At 56.5% G+C, this 25,035-nt stretch overlaps 1 protein-coding gene across 1 annotated transcript in view; it reads left to right on the top strand.

Annotated features, from left to right (window-relative positions):
• The first annotated feature begins 261 nt into the window (after positions 1–261).
• Positions 262–25,035, top strand: part of IGSF21 (immunoglobin superfamily member 21) — a 239,259-nt gene continuing 214,485 nt past the window's right edge. The window contains exon 1 of the mRNA XM_038531815.1: positions 262–360. Coding sequence (XP_038387743.1) covers positions 291–360 — 70 coding nt within the window. The 5' untranslated portion in view covers positions 262–290. The remainder of the gene's footprint in view (positions 361–25,035) is intronic.

Below are 25,035 nucleotides of genomic sequence, written 5' to 3'. Positions count from 1 at the left end.
AGCCGGGGAGCCGGAGCCGGAGCCGGAGCCGGAGCCGGGGCACGGCCGGAGCGCAGGGTCGCGGCGCCCCAAGCCCGAGCCCAGGGGAGCCCGGCGCCCCGGCGGCCCGGCTGCGGCGGCATGGGGGCGCCCCCGCGGCGCCCGGCGCTGCCCGCCCGCGTCTCGGCCGGCGGCCGGCGGCAGGAGCGCGCCTGAGCCCATGGCGAGGGGACCCGCCGCCTCCGCCCGCGCCTCCGCCCGCGCCTCCGCCCGCGCCTCCGCCCCGCCACCGCCGCCCGCGCCCGGGCACCATGCGAGCCGCCCCGAGCCCCCGCGGCTGCGCCTGCCTGCTGCTCGCCGCGATCCTGCACCTGGCGCGCGGTGAGTGCGCGGGCGCCCGGCCGGAGCCCGGGGTGGGGGGCGCGCGCGCGGGGGCGCAGGCCCGGGGCGCCCCGGAGAGCCTCGGGGGGCGAGCTCCGGTCCTGCGCGGGGGTCCGCGGGGTCGCTGGGCTCGGGGACCGAGCGAGGGAGGGAGCGAGGGAGCGAGGGAGCGAGGGAGGGAGGGAGGAGGTCTCCTCCGGAGCGAGCGCTCGCGGGTCTGTGCCAGCGCGCGCGAGTGTGTGTGTGTGTGCGCGCGTGTGCGTGTGTCTACGAGCCTGTGCCTTTGTTGCGTCCATGGGTGAGGGTGTCCGGGAAGGAGCCGTGTGCGCAGAGGGTGCAGGAGTGTATTCAGAGATGCGAGTGTGCCGATGGGGCGTTTGAGTGGCGTGGCGGTTCCACGGAGGAGGTGTGCGTGTGAGAAAGAGTGAGCCAGAGTGTTTGGGGGATGCGAGCCGGTGCCAGCTTCCCGGTGAGGTGTGAAGTGTGAGAGAGCTTGTGTCATCGTAGGTGTGAGCATGTTCAAGGGTGGTAAGCATGTGAGGTGTGGCGCGTCTCGCGGGTCCCAAGTGTGCGGGTCTCTTTGGGGGTGTGTGGCAGTGGATGACTGTTTCTCTCTCTGTGTGTGTGTGTGTGTGTGTGGGAAGCGTGTGTGCCTGGGAGACGGGGAGTGTGACACTTGGGCAGGAGTGTGCATGCATCTGGGATGTGTCGGGGGTTGTGTTGCTTCGTGGGCAGGGAGTGCGTGTGCGTGTGATGGAGCGTGTGGGTTTAGTGTGGAGGGAGGTATGGATGCGTCCGGGGGCAGAGGAGGTGTGAGCAGCCATGTGTGTGTCCCGAATGGACTTGGTCCCCACTGGGCTGAACCAGCCTGGAGGAGGTGGAAGCCGAGCTGGGTCCCCAGAGCGAGCGATCGGTGGCTCCGGGCTCCCGGGTCCAGGGCTCGCTGCTGCCTGGGTGCCTTGCTCCCAGCGCCGCCGCCGGGTGGGTCGTAAACGGTGCCGGAGCTTATCCTGGCAAGCCAGGCACCTTTCCGGCAGTGAGCCCACACCTTGGCCAGGAGCCCAGCAGGGGGGAGGCGGGGCCAGCAAAGAGCCGCTGGCTCCGAGACCAGAGGGTCCTTGTCCTCGATTCCCCGCTGAGCCTAGTACCGGACCTGGGTGCCCAGAACCGGCCCCTCTGGAGTCACAGCCTGGCTCCACCGTGAAGGAAGAGGGGGTGCAGAGTGCCCAAAAGTAGCCACTGAGGCCAGTAGGATCTCAGCCCCTAGCCCAACCGGGCAGTGAAGGTAGGGGGTCAACTCTGTCCTGGTGTTGGCCTTGCCCTACCGGCAGGTGCCTCGCCAGGCTCCGAGTGCGCCTGCCAGGAAGGGGTGCCCCTCTGAAATAACCCCGCCCCGAGGTGCTTGGAGAGCGCTGGGTCTGCGGATGGGAGGAGCTGCAGAATTTGAGCCTGAATGGTGGTCTCGCTGGTGGGGGTGGGGGTGGGGGGTGGGGAGGGGTTGTGTAATGTCAGCCCGGTACTTTGTCCCCCTACCCTTGGAGCAAAAGACTTTCCAAAGTGGATCAGAATGTCCCCCAACTTTGGGGTGAGAGCTCCCTCCGTCGGATGCCTCTAGAGGGAAAGGTTGTATGGGAGAGGGGGTCTGGTTCCAGCGCTGGGTACTGGGCTTTGTTGAAAGGCACTGGAGCCCTCACCTGGACATTGCAGGGAGAGGGGATTGGGGGTTGGGGGCAGGAGGGGAGCACCCTATACTCCCCAGAATGTGCAGAACAGACGCGGTGGGGTTGACGATGGATGGTTAAAGCGACGTTGGGAAACCAGCTCGGCCTGGACCCCACCCTGCGAGCTGTCTCCAGAACCGAGAGCGCGTTCTTTGGGGCTGCAGGGCTGCGGAGAGCTGACCCGGCGTCCCTCCCCCCTTGCCCGCCCATGCAGGCTGTGGGGAGGTGGGGGGCCGGGGGCTCAGGAGAGGGAGAGGGGGGTGATGAGCACATCTGGGCCCGGGAGCCAGGTGGCCTCCAGCCCCGCTGCTCAGGGTGAAGAAAGAGCGCCGACCCGGACCACGGACGGGAAAGTTTCCGAGCCCGGGGCGCAGGCGAGGGGCCTGGGCCACCGGGGGGCCCTCTTCTCCGCAGAGGAAGAGCCAGTGCCTGAGGGTGGGGTCCCTTCATCCCCCTTCCAAGTCTGTGCCCACGAGGGGGCGGCGGGGGGGTACGAAAAGGGTCAGCAGGGGATGCAAGAGGCCGGCTTGCCGGGGGAGGGCGCCCTTCCTGGATGTGACCGAGAGCTGTGCACCTGGCAGTTAGCTTCTCCGGGCCACCTGCCAGGGGCGCCCGGGGGGGAGGAGAGAGTGGAATCCAGGGCGGGCATTCCGGAACACGCCTGCCAGTGGGGTGGGGGGGGGCGGTGGTGGCCGCTGCTAAGTCGGAGCATGGCTAGCGGGCCCTCGCCCGTGGTGCCACCAAGGGTCGCAGACAAAGGGGCTCAACCTGGGAGAGGGAGGTGGGTCTGTGCATCGGGAGGAAGGACTCCGCGGCACACAGGACTGGCTGGGCCCTAAGTTTCTGGCCCTATAACTCACCCTCCCCAGTATCTGACTCTGCAGTGGAGAAAAGCACATTCCTCTGGCTCCCAGGTCACTCAGGAGGCGTCTCCAGGCGTTTTCAAGTCTTCGGGGCCCCAGATTCCCCTGCCTGGGCACTTCTGGGAAGGAGGTCCTGCGGTTGAGCCTGTGACACCGGCGACGGTGGGGGGTGGAGGTCGGGGAGAGAATGGTTCTTGGCTAGCCGGGCCTCCTCTGCCCAGAGTAGGGGGTGGGCTGGCCCAGCTAGGGCGAGGCGGAGGCCCCAGCCAGGGGCCCGGCGGGTTAGCGCTGTCTCCGCAGGTGGGTGCAGGTGGGTGGGTGCAGGTGGGTGGGTGCAGAGCTGGCTGGGCCGGGCCGAGGCTGCCGCAGCTCCGAGACTGCGGGGGCAGAGCGCGCCCGAGCTGCTGTGCAGACTTTCAAGTATTTATCCTTGCTCCCCCCCCCCACCCAGGGCCTGGAGCGGGCGGGGGCTCGGGCACCGCTGGGTTCCCTCTCGGCGCCCCCCACCCGGCCGCCGAGCCCCGAGCCTGCGGCTCCGCCCCTGCTCCCCGCCCCCAGCCTGGCCACACCCCCAGTCATAAACCCCACCCCTTTCCCACCCCAGCCGCAAACTCGCATTTTTCCTGAGAGGTTGAACTAGTTTTTGCTTTTTAAGTGCAGGGAATGTTTCGAGCCACAAGCGACCTCCACCATCACTTATTCCGGTGGTTCTGGAACTCCGGTTTTTTTTTTTTTTTTTTTAAGCAGGAGGACCCTTTCAGAGTCAGAACCCATGATCCTGCTCCCCTCCCTAAAATCCTAATGCCTTGGGCAAGATGGCAGGCACAAAAGGAGAGCTGCCTGGGTTCCTGCGGGTGATGAGACTCCACTAGGAGCGATCCTTACACACAAGTCTCCTGAAACAGTCTGAGATTGCTGCTTTTTCCTAATATCTGGCAGGGATTCTGGTTTTTCAATAGCCCCCATTGTGTGGATCAGCTGCAGTGTGTCATGCACGTGCTGGCCGCTTCCCAGGCCTCATGCAGCTGCAAGATGGGTTTAAGCTCCTCTTTTCACAGACTAGGAAACTGAGGCTCAGAGGTCTGTGGTTGGTTAGTGACAGGAGTACTAGCTCCTTCCAGCTCCCACCTGGCCCAGCCCCAAGTGCTCTCTTTCCTTCCAATGTTCCTCTCTATGGGGCTCTGAGGATCCCTTGGGCAGGAGCAGGGAGGCTACTAGTGATGCCTCACGTTGGCCTGGCTAGCCTGACTTGCCAGAACATCTGTCTCAAGCACACCTGGGGCAGTGTAAGTGGCTTTCTCAGGTTTCTGGGTTATAGTGGTCATAAACTAGAAGGTGGAGGCCAAATAAAGAAGAGGCTGGTTAGTTCTGTTAACTGGATCTCCTGAGGTCCATGTAGGTGTCTAACCTGGTTTACCACTCTACCCACATCTGCAACATCTGGGAACATGGCCTTGAACGTGATGGGGGAGTCCCTGCCTTTATGGTGTTTACCGCTTAGTGGAAAATGAATTGTTCGCTTAGAGGGAGGAAGGGCCTGTATCTCTGACCCCACTTGAACTCTCACCGTGTGCCCGCATCCTGCCATGTGCTCCGTCGTTTTTGTCTCATTTAATCCTGACAACCACACTGAAAGGCAAAACTAGCCCAATTTTTGCTGATAAGGGAACTGAGGCTCGCAGAGGATAAGGGACTTGTCCAAGGCCCCCCAGTCAGTAAGTGGGGAGCAGAGCTGCAGATACAGGGCTGACTCTTGCCCTCTGTACACTGGTGTCTCTGCATGGGAATGGCCCTCGGGCACTTCCTCGGCTCTGGCCACGTGGACAGCTGCGGGGCCTGCAGTTCCCTATCTGGATGTTTTACTCCTTCCCAAACCCTCACTGAGATAGAATTATCCAATGTGTGTTTCTGCAAGGATGGGAGATGCTGTCCCTGAAAGCCCTCGTCTTCTTTAAGGAAATGAATGGGCATCCCTTGTGGACGGGGCATGTCAGAAAAGAGGGAGACTTCGAACCTCATCCCAGTGGGGTGAGAGGTTGGCCACGTTCCTGAGAAGATGAATGACATTCCAGGTGGAAATGTGTTGACACTTGCCAAGTGATTGACATCCATCCCCCCTACAGGAAGTTCTTGGGGAAGAGTGATTCCTTGGGGGTATCAAGGGGATGCTTCACAGAGGAAGAGAACTTGAGCTAGACCTTGAAATAAAGAGAGGACATTAAAAAAACCTGAAGGCAAAGGAGGAAAATGTGCCAGGAGGGAAACCAGCGTGAGCAAAGAACTAGGGGTGGGCCCGTGCGTGGTGGGACCAGCTCACCTCAGGGGTCTCCCTAGAGTCTAGTTGAGAACTAGGAGAAACGAGAGTCATATTACAGATGGCTACCATCTATCGCATACCTATTAGGTGTTCTTTATGCATTAAATGCTCTCAGTAATCTGTGAGGCAGTGTCATTAGCCATGTTTTGCAGATGAAGACCAGAAACCCAAGTTCTTTCTCTTTCTTTCTCTTTTCCTTTGTTTCTTTTCTTTCTTAAATAATGGATGAGGCTCAGGATCTCTTTTTAAGTGCAACAACTGGGAGTTTCAAACTCGGGTCTGAAGCAATCCAGAGACACTGCTGCTCCCAGAGGAGAGGAGAGGAGAGACTATTTATTTTTTCTTCACTGGAAGGAGGAATACAATAGTCTCTACCACTTGCTAGAGGATGCAACGCCTTCTGTTTTAAATAACAAATATCGGTGGTGGCAAAACACACGACACCACTTCCTAAGGGCTGTGTGTCTTCAGGATGAAGATCCTGGGAAGGAACAGGGGGATGAGGTCCCAAAACCCACATTTATGCTTTTAGTGGGGTCCAGTAGCAGAGGGAGGCCCATGATCAGCAAGACTGACCGGCCAGGATTTCATGGATGGAGCAAATAAATCCAATATGCATGGAGCTGGAGGTGCACGGGATAGCAGCCCAAAGGAGCAGGAAAGGACATCGTGGCATCCAGGCAAGGAATCCGACCAACCAGCCATTCCTACATCTACTGGCAGCGTACTAGATTTGCCTTGGAGAATCATGCACGCACCCCTCACACCACATGCCGTCTTGGCAGGTGCCACAATCAGATAAACTGCCCCAAGATGAGCCCATTGGACACTCACCCTGGGATCTGAATCCAGAGCAGAGGAAGACTGAGAACCACTGGAAAGCATCCCTTGCCAGTGGGGACCCCCAAGAAACTGGATTTCTCTGGTTCCCTGAGGCTAATAAAGACCTACCCCCCAGGGTGTTCACAGGATGGAGCGAGTCATTACATGCAAAGCTCTTCTCCCAGTCTGTGCGCTCTGATGATCACCAGTAGTAACCGTGGCCATGCCAGGGGTGCTATGACTCAAGCCACATGGGTCCTCCTGGCGCCTGGGGCTTCAGCTTGGCCTTGTGTTCCAAGAACGTGCATTATTTTCCTACCAGTTCCTTTTTTGGGGCTTGAGCTGTCCGGAGTTGGTTTCTGCTACTTGCAAAATGAGAAACCCCGCTGATGCCCAGCCATCCCAGGCTTGAGGAGCCTCAGAGCTGCTGGGGACACCTGGGATGGTCCTCATGGACCGCTCAGGGTCCGCTAGCTGGGGGTGACTGACCTTACCACTTGCTCCCTGACTTCCCTTTGAGGTGCAAGGCGCTGCCACCGCCCCTCCCCAACGCCGAATGTAGATGCAAATTGTTTCTACCAGTGAGATGCAGGGGGTGGAACCAGTCTCACCGTGACCCTCCTGTCCCCTACCCTGGGAAGCCCCCCGAAGGCAGCGCCGCCCCCCCCCCCCCCCGCCCAGGCCCAGTCGCTCGCTAGCAAATCTTCCCTGTAAGAGACACAGTGGGTGTTCAGTAAAGCTTGGTTGGTTAGGTGCGTAAACCATCTTTGGCCTTTAGACATGGTTTAGAAGAGGCTTTTTACAGAAACATGTTAGGAAAGGCTTACGACGTGTGAAATTTGGGCTGGACTCACAGGTGAACTTTCCGCTGGCCAAGTTCTGCTCCTGGACCTACACTCTCGTCTTTCTCTCAGAGTCAAAATGGCAGAGACGCCGGCTCCAGATCTCCTGCCTCCCTGCTGGTAGTCCTCGAGGCCTGACAAAATGCTTCCACACCTGGCATGTCATCGAGCCCTCCCATAAGACACGGAGACATCTACTCTCATGCCCATCGAGCAGGGAAACTGAGGAATGGCGGGGGCGGGGGGCGGTGAAGAGACAGGGTGGGAAGTGGCTAGAGTGAAATCTAGATTGTGCTGCTTCATGCAGCCCCCAGGGGTCTGGAATGGGACAGGCCAGCTCCCAGAAGCTTCCAGGCTGGTAAACTGACCAAAACGCATGCTCTGTGAGCTGGGTGCTGTTGTAGGCACTTTGCAGACGTGACCCCCTCCCTCCTCCACTGCTGTCCAGGTGGGTGTGTCCAGGTCACAGTGGGGAGACCAGAGCCCACTGTCTTCTCTGCCTCGCAGTCTTGGCTTGCTTAGAGGTTTCTGGCCTTAAACTTCACCGTGTCCACCTCCACCCCAATTTCCACCCTTTCTTGACTCAGAGGAGAGACACCTGCCCTTAGCCAGAACAGCTTTGACTCCCCATAAACCTCCCTCCAGTTTCTGCCCTCTTTAACTCCTCTGCTTGCCACCGACTCAGGTGTCCCCTAAGACTGTTGGCAACAGCACTGTTGGGCAACACTCTGTTAGAAGAACCCTCTTCTGGAGCTGGAGATGCTTGAGGGCTGGTCTCCCTGCTGAATTGAGAACTATCTAGGGTGGGCATCCCTGCACCCCCAGGCCTGGCACAAAGCTGGCTCTGGGAAGATCCTCAAGACATGTTTGTTGGATGAATGGATGATTCCCCCACCCCCACCCCCAAGCCTGTAGTTCAGTCCAGACACTAGACCTGGGCCTATTTCTTGGCCCTGACCAGTCACCTCTGGAAGTACTTTTTGGTGTGAGAAGGTGGCCGTTGTCCAGCACTGCTCACCATCACTCACATTGGCATCACGGCTGGCATCCGGGGGATGAGCCAACAGGGGAATGTGGTGGGAAGACCAAAGGGCTTCCTATTTCCTCTGGGTTCTCCTTGTATAAGGGGGCTGTCCTGGCTGGTGATGGGTGGGGGTTTGGGGAAGAAAGGATGGAAGGAACCCAGGAAGGAAGGAAAGAAGGAAAGAAAGAAGGAAACATGCTTTGAGCAGCTACTATGTGTCCAGGCCTGTGCCAACCTTGTTCATGTGCGATGTCCTATTAAATTATCCCAGAAACTTTGGGAGGTAATATTCTCCCCATTTTATGGATGAGGAACGAGGCTTGGAGAGACTGTGATTTGCCTAAGGTCCCACCACTAGTGATGGGCAGGGCTGGACTCGCACCCGGGCATTAATTTGCACACCTCTTTCCAACTCCGAGGTGGTGGCCTGAATCCGACCATGGCAGGAGTATTTACACCAGGGAAATTGGCAAACACTCCAGATCAGAGCTCCGCCCAACCCAGAGCTGGTTGTTAACATTTGCCAGCACAGCACTGGGCAGCCTTGTCCTTCCTCAATCACTGTCTCTCTGGCTAGCCAGCTGGTGCTAATGGACCCGGGTTTCCATCCGAGCTGGGTTCAAGTCCCAGCACGGCCACTTCCTAGCAGAGTATGCTTGAGCCAGTGGTCCCCTTTCTGAGTCGTGGTTTCCTTGTCTTTTGAACGTGGAGGGGGTCCTGAAACAAATGAGATTCTATAGGAGAGCACTTGGCAGGTAACCAGCCGTCAGTCACGGGCCTCTCCCTTCCTCCAGACCCTCAGGGTGGAGTCATTTGGCCAGGGAGTGTCTCTGATAGGCCACATGGGCTCGCCCTTTCTTCTCCCTCCCCCAGGGGCTGATCCAGTCACTTCCATGAATTGAGCAGCTGCCCTGGCCTCATGCTGAGCTGCCAGAGACCTCCCTCAAGGAGTTTCAGGTTGTTGGCAACCCCACAGCACGGACTCATTTGAGAACAATCAACGATCATGTATGATAAGTGGCCAATACAGGGATACCATGGATAAATCTTGGGGGACTAAAGGAGTTCTGAGGGATTGAAAGCATCTTAACGGGCAAGGAGGACGTCCTGGGCAAGGGAACAGCTTACAGAAAGGCCTGGAGGAGGGAGTCCGAGTGCTGTCCAGGTGTGTGAGAGGTTGGGAGGCAGTGAGGCTGCTGACCTCACTTGAGCATACGTGCCCGTCGAGAGGCTGGGGATGAGGCTGGAGTTGTTGGCGCGGGCCTGTGTGCCCGAGCCCGGGGACTGCGGCGAGCAGTTAAAGAGAAGAGGGGGACATTCCTAGAGCAGTGTTCAAGGAAGATGAATTGTTTTTCCTGGGCCACCTGAAGCTGGAAACGGTTTGGAACCTCCGTTAGGTTATAAATGGTTGCTTTGGGGGTACCCAAAGAGACAATGGCCTAAAGGAAGAAATGCTGTCATGAGGGAGGGGGGCTTTCATCTCACCTGGAGTGTCCAGATCTGCCAAGCAGGAAAATCAGGCTGCACCAAGATCACGTGGCTCAGAATGGGGCTGCTCCAGCCAGAATGTGTACCTTGGGCCTGAACCCTGAGTGATGGGAGTAGCTTTTCCTGGGGAGAAGCTTCTAGATCTCCAGGCACATGGCCTCTGGGGTCTGACCAGGGTTCAGATCCCCTCTCCACCTCTCATCCAGCATGTGAACTCAGGTAGCTCTTCATTGCTCTCAGCCTTGGTTCCTCCAGCTGGACACACAGCTCGTCATGGTGGCCTGGTGGGGTGAGGGCAGCGGGGCAGCGTAAATCACATAGTAGGTACACATAGTAGGTGTGTGAGAGGTGGCTGCTGCTCTTATAATGATGTCTGCCTCACAGCCAAGTCCCTGAGTGTGAAGGGGAAGAAGGGTTTCCAAGCCCTGGTGTCCGGCCCAGTGGATGCCTCGTAGGTGTGCCCACGTGGAGCCCTGCACGAGTCCCCAGGCTTGGCATTACGGAGCATCAGAGCCAAAAGGGAGCTGAGAAGTGGACTATTGCCTTCCTCCCATTTTAAGCTGGAGAAACAGGCCAGAGAGAAATGACTGTCATTATACACACTGTGTGTGACATGAGCACAGGCTTCTCCCTCCGAGTTCTGGGGACCATCCCAGACCTCAGTCAGGGGGACCCACCTTCCATCAGGGAGGCATCAGGGTCTCCCAGACTTGGGTGGGGACCTTGGCGGCACTCCAGTGGGAGCGACATCCCCCCCCTCCAGCCCCATAAATCACAAGAGCAGCTTGGGAGTCGCCGGGGAGAGAAGCAGCTGAGCCATTGGGTTTTTTTGTTCCTTTGCCAAGCTGGTCCGTTTGCCCTTTTGTTTCTCTTTCTGCAGAAGCACTCGTGCCCCTCCGATGGGGTTGTTTGTCACTCGTCATTGGCGCCTCCATTATGTCCCCAGCACCATCTCTTCCTCCCCTCTCCCTAACGCTGCCCCAGAGGAAGGCGTCCATCACGGGCCACCCTGGCGTGGTGCTGAGCTGGCGGGGAGGGACCGCGTGGAGGCTCGGGGGCATTGGCAGGGTGAAGACCGGCTGGCACGCCTAAAGGGTGGATGGCGTCCTCATCTAGAGCTGGTGCTCACTGCCCGAGCACTCAGGCTGCCATCAAGAGGGCATTCGGGCCGTACAATAACCCAAGGCCAGGTGCCTGGTTCTGCAGACGCAGGTGATAGGCTGTGCATTGTCGCCCAGCGCCTGCCTGATGTCGCATGAAGGGGCCCGGGAGTGAGGTGGGGGGCGGGGAGCCACAAAAGCAGCCACATCACAAAGACTTCTTTGTTTGCTGGGGCAGTAGAGTGAGCTGGGGCCCAGCTCAGAGGAGAGGAGGCTGGGGAAGGCGCGTTCCTGAAACCAGTTGCCTGCCTGAGGAGGCTGGTGGGAGGAGAAGGCAAGCCCCCAGTGGGGAAGGGCTGCCATTGCCTAATGGGGACGAGTTAGTGGTTCCCAGGACGGTCTGGGTGGGTCGCAGAGAGAGCAAATTCTTATTGCAGGAAGCAGCACAGTTCATTCATTCATTCATTCATTCATTCACTGACTCCATCTCAGGTGCAGCCAGGGTGCATTGAATGCTTCCTGGCAATGAACCACTGTGCTGTCCTAGAAATCCAGAGCAGAATGGAAATCCTTGCCCTCCTGGGGTTTACAGTCTAGGGCTGTGCTATTCATTACGCGGCCGTGGCCATGGCCTATGACTGCCATTGACGTCACAGCTACCCAAAGTGTCTCAGCTTTTCTTTCACCGAACGAAACAAAATTCAGTTCTGCTGTCACAGCAGCCACATTGCAAGTGCCCAAGAGCCACACGGGCCTCCTGTATTAGCACAGACGGAAAGAGGACATTTTCATGGTTATAGAAAGTTCTACGGGACACCGAGGGTCCGGGGCGACATTCCTCCTCGGGCCCTAAGTAGCAAGGACTAGGGGAGGGAGGATCTTTCTGGGCTTTTTCCTCATCCTGCCCTTCCAGTGGTGGCAAGGAGAAAGCCTCAGGTGGATGACATCATGTCTTTAATGCCCTCTCTCGTGTGCTAACCTGCCTTTCCAACAAAAACGGGCGGGGGGCAACACACCTCCGGAGAGCCCAAGGGAGCGAGAGTTGTAGTAAAGCAGCGTTTTGTTTTCGTTGTAATTCTTTTAGTCACCCTCTGTTTCAGGCAAGGGAGGCTGGCTTGCCATTTGGGGCAGTGATTTAAACTCTCTCTCTCTCTCTTTTTAAAATGGCTTATTTAAGTAAAAAATGAGCCGAGTTAAAGAAAAATGTTAAATACGCTGCGGAGCAGGTGGCTCACGGATATGGCCAATCTGTGAAGGTGGCGGGTGTGAATGCCTACAGTGCAGAGCAACACTGAGAGTGGGGCAGAGAGTGGGGTGCAGGTTTCAGCACCCCTGTGCGCACGCTCTATGGCTTTGGGACAAGGTACTCCCCTTTCTAGCAGTGGGGCGCAGGCAGGAACCACCACGCTCAACTGGGGCCTCCCGGAAGGGGGCTGGCCCAGGGGCTGGTTTGCCCGGGGGTTAGGGCAGGCAGCTGGGGATGGCGCCATCCTGGGCGCAGAGCGGTGGTTGGCGGCTACCACCCATGGCCTGGAGAGGGCCATGCAGAGAGAGCCTCGGGGACCTGAGGGGGAGCTGGAGGGAGAAACGCCCCAACTTCACCCTCCGCTTGGCTTTGCATGGTTTTCCTTGGTGCCACCAATTGACCAAACCCAGCTGGAAGCCCATCCGGCGCAGCGGGGGTCTCCCAGGTACCCAGTGGGTGGAGAGCAGAGGAGAGTGAGGTGGTGTGCAAATAGCACCATCTTCCTAAGCCTCAGTTTCCCCATCTGTAAAACGGGGATCGTGCTATCTGCCGGACAAGAGTCACCGTAACGAGGGAAGGGACCGCGTGTGGCGCTAGTAACAGGTTGCTTTCTATATTCACGGCAACAGCAGTCATCCAGTGCGTACCCCTGTGCCCGATCTGTGCCGAGGCTGGATTTTCCTGAGCCCCCTATGAGCATGGGTCCCTAGGAAGGTGGAACCGGCTTTTCAGGAGCACGTGACCTTAAAGCAGCAGGTACCTTTGGGATCACATGGCGGTTTGCAAAGAGGACCCGCCTGCGCTCTCCACTCGCCGCTCCTGTTGACCTTCACAATGTGTCATCCGTGCTCTGGACTGCTCAGTGTCCCTCCACCGCCCCGTCCCCTGGTCCATCTCGCTGATGGATTACCCCACCCCAGGGCACCCGAATTCGTCATCCTCCAGTCTATTTTCCACCCGATTTCCCACGGAGAGGTTCTTTTTCCTTAGATCCATTTAGGTCATCTTTCCTGCCATGCCCACTGGCTCCCACCACTTGCAGCCTGGTCCACATCAGTCATGAACGGGCTCCAGGCTCGCCTGCTTCCAAGTGGAAAGGCAGGTGCTCTCCACCTGCTGGCCTCTCGCCCTGGAGGCCGCTTCCATCCTCGCAGGTGGAGGAGGAGGGGGAGGAGGGCCGGAGGGTAAAGTGAGCCCCTTGGACCCCCAGCTCTTTATCTTTCAGCCAAGAGCTGAAAGTGCCACTGCCACTTTGAGCGGCATCTTCTCAGCGGGGTGGGGTAGCCGGAGTTCAGAGAGTAGCCGGCTTCCAAGACGACAAATATGTCTTGGGAAAACTCCCTCCATCAGGTCCCCGCCCCCCTCCGGCTTCTCGGTTGGCAGAGGTGACTCTCCTTATGGCCCTCCAGGTTCCTCTGTCTGGCCCTTTTCTTCCCATCTACCTTGACTGTTCAAAATGACTTTGATGGGGACTAATGCTGTCCGTTGAAATTCATGAGACGCTTACACGTTCAGTGCTTTGCTGAAATTGCTGTGACAAATACCAGTGGCAATTTCTTCCCTGGCTCGTTCTCTAATGTGCTCCGGGCAAGACAGAGTGCCCCTGCCCATCGCCAACACGCCATCTGGCGACACTGTCGTCTTTTGCCAGCCCCGCCGCAGGCCCTGCCCCAGTGCAGGTCGGTCTCAGCCCCACCCTCTGGCTCAGTGGCAGCCCCACCCTTCCGAGGGGGGGTGGGAGGGGGACTCGCTGCTCCCTGGGGATAAACACTCATTAGGGAGAACTTCACCAACAGCCCCCTTGGCTCTCAGTTTCCAATTTGGCCCCAGTGACATTCTTCTGTCCCCCCCCCCCCCCGCCTCCCCTGCTTCCTGTCTACCTGGCTGTCCAAATTGGCTTTGATGAGAACTCATTTTTCCAGCTGAATAGGGGCCGTGTCCCACAGGCCAGGTCTTCCTCTGTGCTGGCTTTGGGGCCTCCATCTTAGCACCAGGGTGCCACCTCTGGCTCCTTGGGTGGGATCCCGGGTCTCCGAAGGAGCTCTTGTCACCCCTGGATCTTATCTCCCTCCCTGGATGCTGATGCCTTCTGGTTGGCCAGCTCCAAACCACTCCCTGCCGTGATGGCCACATTTCAGCTACCCCTTCACGGCATTTGTCCCACCTGGCGACATCCCATCCCTGCTACTATTTACATCATCATTTTCTTAAAATCAAATTTGAATCAATTCTTTTTTTTTTCTGACCTGTTTTGTGTAAAGATGTAATGTATAGGTTTGTTATACAAAGTGTATTCCCCCCCCCCTTAATTTGTGGTAAAATAACACGTAACTATTTGGATTTTGAAAAAAGCTTACTCATACTGCCCAGCAGCAGCATCACGAGCTACAGTGGAAAACATCAGTTTGGTAGAAGGGGCACCAGCCTCAGCCTTACGAGCCCCAGGATCTGATTTCAATTCTTCCAATAACTTGCTGTGTGACTGGCTCACCCTCTCTTCTGAGTCTTAGCTCCATAACACAAAGGGGTGAGTCTGGATGATTCCAGTTCTGAGATCCCGTGATGGGTAATAGGACTGGGAAAGAGAATCTCATCTACATCCAAGATGTCTCTTTTAAGACATGTTTGAAATACCCTCGAATTTCCGCCTTTGGGAATTTTGGAAGCATCCTGCCTGCAGTGGAGCTTGCTAAGAAACGGCAAAGTCCACGAGGGAGGGACCCCTCCAATGGTCGCTCACTTCCTTGGTGCACACACATGGCCTCAAATCAGTTCCATCCAGCAGTCATCGCTCTGGGTTGGGCCCCGTGCAAGGGCTGGCACTGCAGGGATGAGTAAGACTTAGGGCCCGTCTTCAAGGAGTTCACAGTCCCCTGGGGCAGACAGGCAGGCAGACAAATAAACTGTGCTGTGGTATTGGAAATGCTAAAATTGAAATCGCTTACCAAGTCCTTGCAAGAAGGCAGATGAGGGAATTAACTAATCTGCCTAAGGTTCAGGGGGAAGTGATATATCCCTAGAAGGGGTGACACATGACTGGGTCTTGAAGGATGCATAGGATTTTGCCAGGCTAAGGAGATGGAGAGATTTTAGGAGGAAGTAACAGTAGGGACAAAGACTCATAGGCTGGAGAGGGCCTGGATCTTCTGGGAGAGGCTGGGAGACAGTGATAAAAGGTGTGTGTTGCTGAAAAGGAGCAAGGCTGGAGGTGACACAGGGGACAGATCAAGTGCATTTGCTGGAGGCAGGTTAGCCTCACAACGAGGGAGCTTTTGGAGGCCTGGACCCACTCACAGGGGCCAGGAGAAGCCTGCTGGCCCCACTCTGGGAAGTAAGAGGCTGTCCTTTCCCACTGAAAAGACTTCGTGGGGCCATTGGCCACATACAGACAGGGGGAAATGCCGTGGGCTGTGTGTGGCGGGACAGGACTTCAGGGCTGGAAGCAGACAGGCATTTTTATCCCAGTTGGTCTCTTTGAAAGATGCTCCCTCCTGTTAACCCCGGGCTCAGACCCTGGGACAGCAACTTGGTTACAAAGCAGCCTCTCTCAGCTGCGTGGATCCAGGAAAAGACTCCTGGGCTTGAAGTCAACAGCGCTGTGTGGCCGGGTAGTCCAAGCTCTCTGCCTGCACCTTCTGGACGTCGCCTGCAAAGTGGTGATAGTAGGAGACATGGACCGAACACTCACTGTGTGTGCACAGGCCCCGTGGAAGCTCCTGTTTGTGTTAACGACTCATTGCACCGTCTTCCTAACCCCCTCCTTGGAGGTTTGTGCGGCTTCAATCCCCAATTTTTATAGTAGGAGAAACTGAAATGCAGGGAGGTTAACCCACTTGCTCGGGGTCGCACAGCTACAAAGTGGCCGCGCTGTTCTGAATCCAGAATGTCTCACGTTTTAACGGCCTTCTGTGGCCTCTGCCTTCTTGCGTCTCTGCCAGAGATCCTTTCGTGTTGTGATCCCAGACCTTCCACCTCGATCCTCCGCGGCTCTCAGGGGCTCCGGGACTCCAGCTGGAGCTAGGCCTGGGCCTCATGGCTGCACCATGGTGGAGGGCCACGGGCCGGGCCCCTCCCGACGCTGGCAGGCATGGGGTGGCAGCCCGGTTCTGCTCTTGTTGTTTCTGGCCTCGTTATTATTATTATTTCTTTCCAGCATGCTGCTAAAAGCTTCCCACGGAGAGCATGCATCCCAGCTCTTTAAAATTTTACAGGCTTTACTTAAACAACGTTATTTCCCTCAGAAAGGAGACAGAAGAGGCATATGTGATGGTTATATTTAGTGCAGTGTGTGGGTCTGAGCACATGAGCATTCGGTGGGCCTGGAGGTGACTCGGGAGAGGTGTGTGTGGCAGTGGGAGTGTCTGCAGCTGGTCTGCCCTCCCTCCTGCTCCCGGAAAGCACAGCCCCAGAGAGATTCTATCGTGTAGTGTTCAGGGAAGAAAAGGAGGACAGATGCCAGCTGCGGGGAACCGCTGGGGAGACATGAAGCTGGTCAGAGAGCTCCATCCTCCTGCCATCCTCCTCAGCACCCAAGACACTGTGGTCCTAGCTGCCCCGGGGCCTTTGCACATGATTTCTGCTCTGCCGGAAGCCACCTCCTTCTTTGGACAAAGGTCTGTTCATTATTCAGGTCTTACCTTGGACATGGTTTGATTCATTCATTCTACAACTATTTTCTTTTTTTTTTTTTTCTACAACTATTTTCTGTGCACCTACCGTGTTCACAGCACTCTGGGGCACGGGGGCCCCTTGTGACCCATCTTCATGCCTCCTGCCTCTGGCACAGGTCCTGGGGCGGAGCAGGCATCAGCATGTGTCCGTGGAACTAATAAGAGCCCTGCACCGATGCAGTGGGATCTGGAGAGAGGGTATGGTTGCCTTCCGGGAGCTTCTTCTTGGAATTCCTACCGGAGACACCGTGAAACGCGAGTGAGCCCTTCAGGCCTGGCGGAGCTGTACTCATTAAGGGCAGGAAGGGAGACGTCACTCCTTCCTCCTTCCTCCTTTCGAGCGTCCATCCATCCGACAGCCTGAGCCCTTGGGTGGGGGGGTGGAGAGCTCAAGCCTGCCCTCCCGGCACTTACCTTTCGCAGCGCATGCCTAGCACGAGCCTGAGTAGGAATTTCCACGGAAGGGCAGGAAGTGATAACCGCCGGGAGGAAGCATGAGGCCTGGGGACGGTGGTGGCCACGCGCAGAGGTGCGGGGTCCGGGCAGCCCTGATGACCCTGTGCAGGCCCTGGGGCGGCGAAGCCCTCAGAAGAAGCCTAATCGTGGACTGCGGTCAATGTGTGGCAGGGACGCGCGGAGGCCCGGGGTCCGTGTGAGGCCCACTCTCAGAACTGGGCCTCGGAGGGTGGGAGGTGCTAGGTGGGATTTGGCAGTCAGTTTTCAAACCGTGTTGCTTGGAACCCTAGCATCCCGCAGCGGCACCCCCGGCACCGCTCTGGGAGGCCAGGATGCGGGTCTCGGAGAGAGTCGAGCCGAGGGGACCCTTGTCCGCAGAGGAAGCCTGGAGCCCTGCTATGCCAGGTTTACAGCCTGCACCTCTACTTCTGCTTAAGCCTTCCTTCGAATGGAAGCTTTGGAAAATGAGTGTTTTGGATGACGGAGAGGGACCGTCGGGGCTGGAGGAGGTTCTGGAGCTTTCCTGTTTAGGTTCAACCCTCCTTTCATTCTACATGTGGGGAAACAGAGGCCAAATGGACATGTGAGTGGCCCCGGGTCACAAGCAGGAAGGGCCACACCTAGAAGGAAGGCCTGTCCAAGCTGGAGGGGAGGCCTGTCCCCTCGCCCAGCCCCAGAGCACCCCCGTAAACCTTTCTCCTTTGCCGGCCTGGTGGGTCTGCCCCACCCTCGTGGGGGCCTGGAGTTAGATGAAATATTTTATGATCCCACGCTTCGTTATGTTTTATTAAAAGTGCCCGTGCTGGCTTCCGCTGGCACATCTGCCAGGCCCAGTCCTGGGGCTTCCTCTCCCTCCCCACCCCCACCCCTCGCTGCCACCGGAGGAGGCAGACAGCTGCCACCCCATCCCCCCGCCCCTTCCCTCCCAGAGCACGGCGGGGCTGTCAGGTGTCCATGAGATAAAGGGGAATCCCGCAGGTGAGGACAGATTGGGGGGCTTAGAACCGTAATCCTGTGTGTTCACACATCCCTAACCCCATCTGGCCCTGCTGCTACCCCTGGAGGGCACTGGTGCAGAGAGGCGGGGGGGGGGGGCAAGTCCAAAGTCATGCAGCACATTAGATGCACCTGGGCCTGCGTTCTTGCCCCTCCCCTGCGCAAATCCCAGATCAGACTGACGTCCCTCGGCAGGCCGGTCATGTCATATCCACCGGCGACCACAGGAGATGGCTTGCTCTCAGCAGCTGCCACTTTCGTTCTGGGTGCTGGGAGGAAAGCCTTGGTGTCCGGGTATTTCCGGCGGAGAAGCAGCATCCCCGTCCCTCCTGGTGTGAGGTGCTGTGCCATATCGGGGGGCCGGGGCGGGGGGACAGATGGAGTGGTTAGAGCGTGGCCCACCTGGATCCGAACAGCAGCCGAGTCACCTGCTGGATGTGTCATCTGGGGGCAAGACACGTGACTTCTCTCAGCCTCAGTTTCTTATCCGTAAAATGGGAGTGATGACACCTATGTTGTTGGGGGAGATTTGGTGCCTAATAGACGTTTTATAGATGGGGGCAGTGGTTTTTAGTGGGATCCCCCACTATAGGCGAGGAGGCATTTATTCGTTTATTAAGGACTTACTGATCTCCTGCTGTATGCCTGAGGACATGGCACAGAACAAGAGAGTCAGAGCCTTGGGCTCATGGGGCTGCCATCCTGGTAGGTGAGGCAGAAATGAACAGACACGTAACCTACCTCCGGATGGTGCCATGCTGTGAGGACAAGGCCACAGGGTGGTGGGATGGTGCAGGGCTTGGGTGCAGAGTGGCTTCTCCAGATTGGGTGATCAAGGACGGCCTCTTGGAGGAGGTGCCTTTGGAGCTGAAAAGGGAGGAGAAGAGAAGCAGGACAAGTTGTGTCTTTCTGGCCAGGTCCTGCGTTGGTCTTTGACTCCTCCTGACGGGGCTGTCTCTGGACCTTGCTCTCCAGTGCCAGGAATAGGCCACCCCCGTGCCATGACACCAGTGCTGCAAACTCAGCTGGCCCGTGACCGCAGCCCCTTCTCCCCGGGGGAGAGGCCCAAGCAGCAGGAGGCATTAGGCACCTTCCTGACCTGTTCCCATTGAATTCTCGCCCACGGAGGAGGTGGATTCGTGGCTCTTTCCATTTTGCAGGTGAGGAACCTGAGAGCGCATAAAAATGTCACAGCTGTTTGGAGGGGGCGCCATCTGGGCCCATCCCCCTGAGTTAGCCTCCACCTCGCACTCGCCGGCTGTACGCATTGGTGAGCCCAGTGGGACGAGGAGTGGGAGGCCCACTCCCCTCCTCTTGTTCCTCTGGGCTGGGGCGGGAGCCCCTCTGGGCTGGGGCTGGAGCCCAGGTCAGTGGGGTCGAGTGGGCTGGGAGGGCAGGGAGCCCAGAGTATTGATGGCCCTCGGAGCTGGCAGGTGTCAGGAGGCAAAAAGGTATTAATTAGCAGTTATTCCCTGGCAGTGAGGAGATGGATAGAGATTAAGGTGGCGGCCTGTGCATCCTTTTTGTAGCAGCTGAGAAGCAACAGTAAATCAGTGCTATGATCGATACTGTAAGAGGGAGATATGTTTTAATCTTATTAGCAAGGCGGGTGAATTCTTCACTTGCGAGGCCGGATGGGAAGTACAGTGGGAAGTGACAGGGGCTTGGACCTTCTGGGGGCGGTGGGCATCAGGATGGAGAACCGTGATCCCTGTTGGGAAAAGGCAGGGGGCAGGAGGTGGGAAAGCTGTCCTGAGTCAGCAGAGGGGGACGCCTGCCTTCTTCCTGAAGGTCTGGGTCGCAGCCTTGCACCCCTCCCGCCCCTCCCCGTGAACAGGGGGTTGGGGGGCTCCGTGTTGGACATTGGTTCAACCACTGGGCGTGGATGAGACTCTGACTGTGGCCACGCTGGGATTTGACCCCATCTCTGGGTGGCCAAAGCCTGTGTCCTTTCCACTGGAACACCAGACCACCCCCAGCAAAAGCAGGGGGAAGACCCTTGAAGTCCAGCCTCGACGTGTGACAGGGTCTTAGATTCGGCACCTTCGTTCTCCTCCTCTTGTGGGGTCAGTTGTGCTCTGCACACTGGGACCGGAGGTGCCTGTGCCAGGGAGCCTGGGATGCAGAGGAGAAGGTGGAAAAAAAACCAAAGCAGTCAGATTAACTCCTAGCACCTGCCTTTCTGTTCCACCCCTGACAAGCAACAACTACTGTCTCTGGGCCTCGTTTTCTCCACGAGATCCCTCTTTTTTTTTAAGATTTCATTTCTTTATTCATAGAGACACAGAGAGAGAATGAGAGGCAGAGACACAGGCAGAGGGAGAAGCAGGCTCCATGCAGAGAGCCTGACGTGGGACTCGATCCAGGGTCTCCAGGATCACACCCCGGGCTGCAGGTGGTGCTAAACCGCTGCGCCACCAGGGCTGCCCACTCTCCACAAGATCTCTGAGGCCCTTGCCAGCTAGAACATTCTCAGACTGTATATTTCTCTCCTCAAATGATCAGTTGCCTGCTATGTGATTTACTCTCCTCCAGCGTCCCTGTGATGCAAGCATGGTTAGCCCCATTTTCCACTTAGGTAAACAGAGGGGCTCCTAGAGGGTGAGTTGCTTGCCCAAGGTTACGCAGCTGGTGAGCGTTGGAGTCTGGATTCTAACTCAGGCCGATCTGTTTTCAGAAGCTTCATTTCACAGCAGCACCATCTTCTTGTCTGATGGCCAGACTGTCTTTCTGCAGTAAAGAGCAGCAGCCCTGCTGTGGGCGTGCAGTGGGGCTTCCAGCCCCCCCACCTGCCCCTGGGGCCTGTCTGTGTGTGTGGCTGCCCCTTGTCCGGCAGCCTGCTCTGATGGCTGAGCCAGCCCCTGATGTGGCTCTGACTGCCTGGATGGGGGACCCAGAGCGCCCCTCGCCTCTGGCAGCTTCAGTCTGGCCAATGAAGATGTCTTGGAGGTCTGCCTGGGTTGCCAGGGCCTGGGCCAGGCCTTTGAAGGAGCCGGCTGCTTCCTGCGGCCGTAATCTCGTGTGTCCATGTCCTTGCTTCCTCTTGTCCTGGGAGGAGGCAAAGGGGCTCCTCTTATGGATTGAGAAAAGCCCCTCCAGAGAGACAGCAAGTGCCAGAGGAAGGGGGCTCAGCCTGGGGACATGTCATTCCTGCTTGGGCAAGGGAGACACCAGAGTCAAATTTGGGTTTTTTTTTTCCTCCATGTGTCTTGGTAACAGAAACCATCCTGGTGGTTCCAGGATAAACACCCAACAAAGACATCAACTCCTCCTGTCCCAGACCGTGGTTCCCTGTCTGTATCCCCAGCTAGGAGCATACTGTCATATAAAACACATGGATGTGGGAGTTGGGTTCGAATCCTGACCTGCCACCTACCAGCTGTGTGACTCTGGGCAAGTTTCTTCACCTCTCTGAACCTTAATTTTTTTTTCATCCATAAATGGGGGTGACAGTTACCTACCACATGTGGTTATAAGAATCAAATGACATGATTTTATCCCTTCATTCACTTACAGAAAGTTGCTTTGCAGAATGCTCTTGTATTTGGGTAGCACTTGCTGATGTAACGCACAAGCCCCCCCACATTTCACTGGTGCAAACTCAGTAGAAGTTTAGTTTTAGCTTACATTGCAGGTGCCTTTCTAGGCAGGTGCCTCTCCTCTGTGTGGAGACTCAAGGACTCAGGCTCCTTTCATCTTGTAGCTCTTCCTCTCCTTTGAGGCTTTATAGCTCTCCTTTCCAGCCAGTGGGAGAGGAAAGAAAAGTAGAGAAGCATCTGAGAAATGTTGTCTATGGAGAGGTGGCATTTGCATCCTGGAGTCAGCTACATGGGGTGTGTGTGTGTGTCTGTGTGTGTGTGTGTGTGTGTGTGTGTTGGGTAGCCAGCTGCTGTCTCGGCTTCAGTAAATGTCCCATTTACTCACCTGCCTCACTCACTCCATGAAATCACCAAGGACAGAGTTCCTCTTTGTCTTATTTACCTTGTCTTATTAATTTCTGTGACACAGAATTCTGTGAGCACAGAACATGTTTTTATTACGTATTTGGATTGGTGGGTGGATGAAAGATGGATGGGTGGGTGGATGGATGGATGGATGGATGGATGGGTGGATGGATGGGTGGGTGGATGGATGGATGGGTGGATGGATGGGTGGATGGATAGGTGGATGGATGAAAGATGAGTGGATAGATGAATGGTGGATGCATGGTTGGATGAAATAATAATTAGTGAATCAAACCATACTGACCTGAGACTAGGGAACCCAAATATTTATGGTTAGTTCTGTGGGCATTCCTGCCTTGTCAACTGTTAGATTCCCATCTCTTAGCATGGTAGGTGGCAAGTGGTTTTCAGTTGAATGGAATTCTTAGAAATCCTCTGAAAATGTCAGTATTTGAAACTGGGCAGAGCTTAGAAGCCCCAGTGGGCAGGCAGAGAGATGGCCGAGAAGACCTGGGTGTGCGCAAACTCCCCAAACTGGGAAATGACTGCAGAATTTTCCGCCATCAATAGATTCTGGTCCCCTGCTCTTGGGGCCTCACAAAAGGAGATTTTGCACATTTCTCCAGAGCGTCATTAAAAGGTGCCCTGCCCTGTCCTGAGTGCCACTGAGGCGGCCGGTGTTTCCCCGCTCTCTTCCCTGGCAGAGGCAGGGCCTCTGATGCAGACAGAGAGGCTCTGAGCAGGCAGAGAAAGGGCGGCGGGGAGTCCACTGAGACAAGGTTAAGTGCATTCCTCTCTTCTTGCCAGGCCAGTGAGAATTTGGCTTTAAATTTTTAACCTAAATAGAGTTATATTCATTCCCTCTCTCTCTCACTAGATGCAAAGCGCTTTTTTGGAGCAATTAAGGAAAAGCATAAATCAGTCCATTTTTAAAAGCTCAGGCTGACTTTGTGGCTGGCTAAAATTAGTGTCTCCATAAAGGAGGAGGAGGAGGGGGAGGAGAAAGCTGGATTTGGCTTCAAGACATTCATTCACTGAGGCTGGGGGTGAAGCCAGGCCTCTGTCCTGTGTGGGCCAGAGCTCAGGGAGCCACGGCTTCCAGCCCTATCTAGCTTCTGCCGACCAGCACATCCTTTCTGCTCCAACGCCCATCTCAGGCCTTTCCTGATTCCCTGATATGGTGGAAGGAGAGTGAGTTCCCAGAGCCACTGGGCTCGAACTCCAGCTTCACCGCACGCTGGCTGTGTGGCCCTCGGCAAGCCATCTCACGTCTCTGAGCCCCTGATTTCTGCATCAGACAAATGCCACCTTCCCACCTTCAGACCTTCCCTCTTCTACCTGATTTTGGATCCATAGAGCTCAGAATACAAAGTATCGGCCCACCTCCTGCAATCCCCCACCTCACTCTGTAATCACATGGTCAACGTATTGGCTCTTTGGCCACAGCCCACTCCTCCACTGGCCTGGAAGCCCCCGGGGCATCTCATCAGCTTGCTCGTTGCTGGCACATTGTAGGTGCGCAGCCTGTATTTCATTCCTCATGGAAGGAATTCATAATGACCCCATGGACCTGTCACCTTACCTCTTGGGGCTTCACTTCCTAACTGTAAAATGAGAGTAAGAAATGTATTCTTTGCAAGGGGGTATTAAGTGCGATAAATCCCATATCTGGGAGATCTTTATCAAGCTCTTATTAGGTTCTGGGCTTCGGGGAGGCAGCAGTGACAGGACAGGTGTGGTTCAACCTGTGGACCTACAAACCTAGCGGGAGAGAATGTAGGTTTCAGCACCTAGGAGAGCGCCCCGCCGGTTGCTCTTGGCTGACTAATGAGTGAATGAATGACTGAATGTGGAGTGAACAAATGAATGGATGAATGGAAGGAGAATCCTCCCCATTTGTGTCTCCCTTAAGTCCCGTCTGGAACATTTCCACTACACGTTATCTGGGGAGTTACTTTTTGTGCTAACAGTTTAGAGACCTGGTTCCGCTCTGGCTGTGTTGCCCTGCTGGGTGCTGCACCCTCTCTGGGCCTCATTTTCCCACCTGCAAGGTGGAGATGCCCTTTGGTTTGGGAGAGATGTTCTAGTCTCTTGTAGACGGGGGCCTCGGAAGCTTCCAGGATAGAAATCCTGTCACCGCCCTCCTCCTCCCTGGTCTGGTTCTTTTGTAGGTCTGGCTCTGATGCCGGCTGTCTCCCAGGGGGAGGGTTAATTACTCACAGGCACTATCTGCTCATCTCCCAGGCCTCTTATCTGGGACATAAGCGTTTAGGCAAACACATTAGGCCAAAGCAGGCCAGGCACCTGGGAACCAGAGCCTTTTGACAAACATCTTTGGGATTCTCTCGGCCGTGGAGGATGGACATGGACACTCGCCTGTGCTCCTCGCTGGCCTCTGACCCCAAAGGCCTGTCCAGCCCACACCTGTAGGATTGACCCACAGGTCCTGAAAATTCCAGGCACCTGAACTCAGCCCTCCCCCAGGACCCTGTTCAGCAAGACCGAGCTCTGGACTGGACCTCCCCCCTCCATCCTGTTCAGCTAGACAGACACATTCTGACAGGGCCTCAGTCCATCACAGCGAGGCAGAGAAATCCTACATAGAGTTCCACGGCCATGCCTGGGAGATTAGGGGATTCTCTGCGATTTAGATTGATCGACAGATTTTTCTGGAAGAAAATGGGGCTGTCACTGAGCATATGCTGTCCTCTGGGCCTGGGCTCAAACTCTCATATGCACCAGCCCAGTGAACTGGCGTTCGGGGCTCCCATCACAGGTGAGGACCCGAGCCCCAAAGAAGCCAAGTGACTTCTGTCGGAGAACGGGGGGAAAGAAGCTCACACTGCATGGGCTCCTCGGGGCTGGGGGAGGGGAGGAGTGGAGAGGGGAGGTGGGCCCTGGGCCAGGTGCCTCCCTTACCTGTCTTCCAGTGCTCACCTCACCCTAAGAGATGGGCACCATCACTACCCCTGAGGCTGGGAGGTGTGCAGCCACACCCTCCGGGTCCCACGGTGGTAGGGGCAGCACCGTATCTCCTGCCTGGCTCTGGGGGACTTCAAAGTCCCGTCTCTATGTACCACACTACAAAGCCCATGGAAGGAAGCTCCTCTGGGGAAACGGAAGAGAATTTATAACTATAATAGACGTGCCTGGATTTCTACCATGTACAAGGGATTTTCATACAGG

The sequence above is a fragment of the Canis lupus genome, chromosome 2, assembly GCF_011100685.1.
Source record: "Canis lupus familiaris isolate Mischka breed German Shepherd chromosome 2, alternate assembly UU_Cfam_GSD_1.0, whole genome shotgun sequence".
Taxonomy (NCBI): Eukaryota; Metazoa; Chordata; class Mammalia; order Carnivora; family Canidae; genus Canis; species Canis lupus.
Note: the sequence above shows the minus strand (reverse complement) of the source record. Positions and strands in the feature narration are given on the sequence as shown.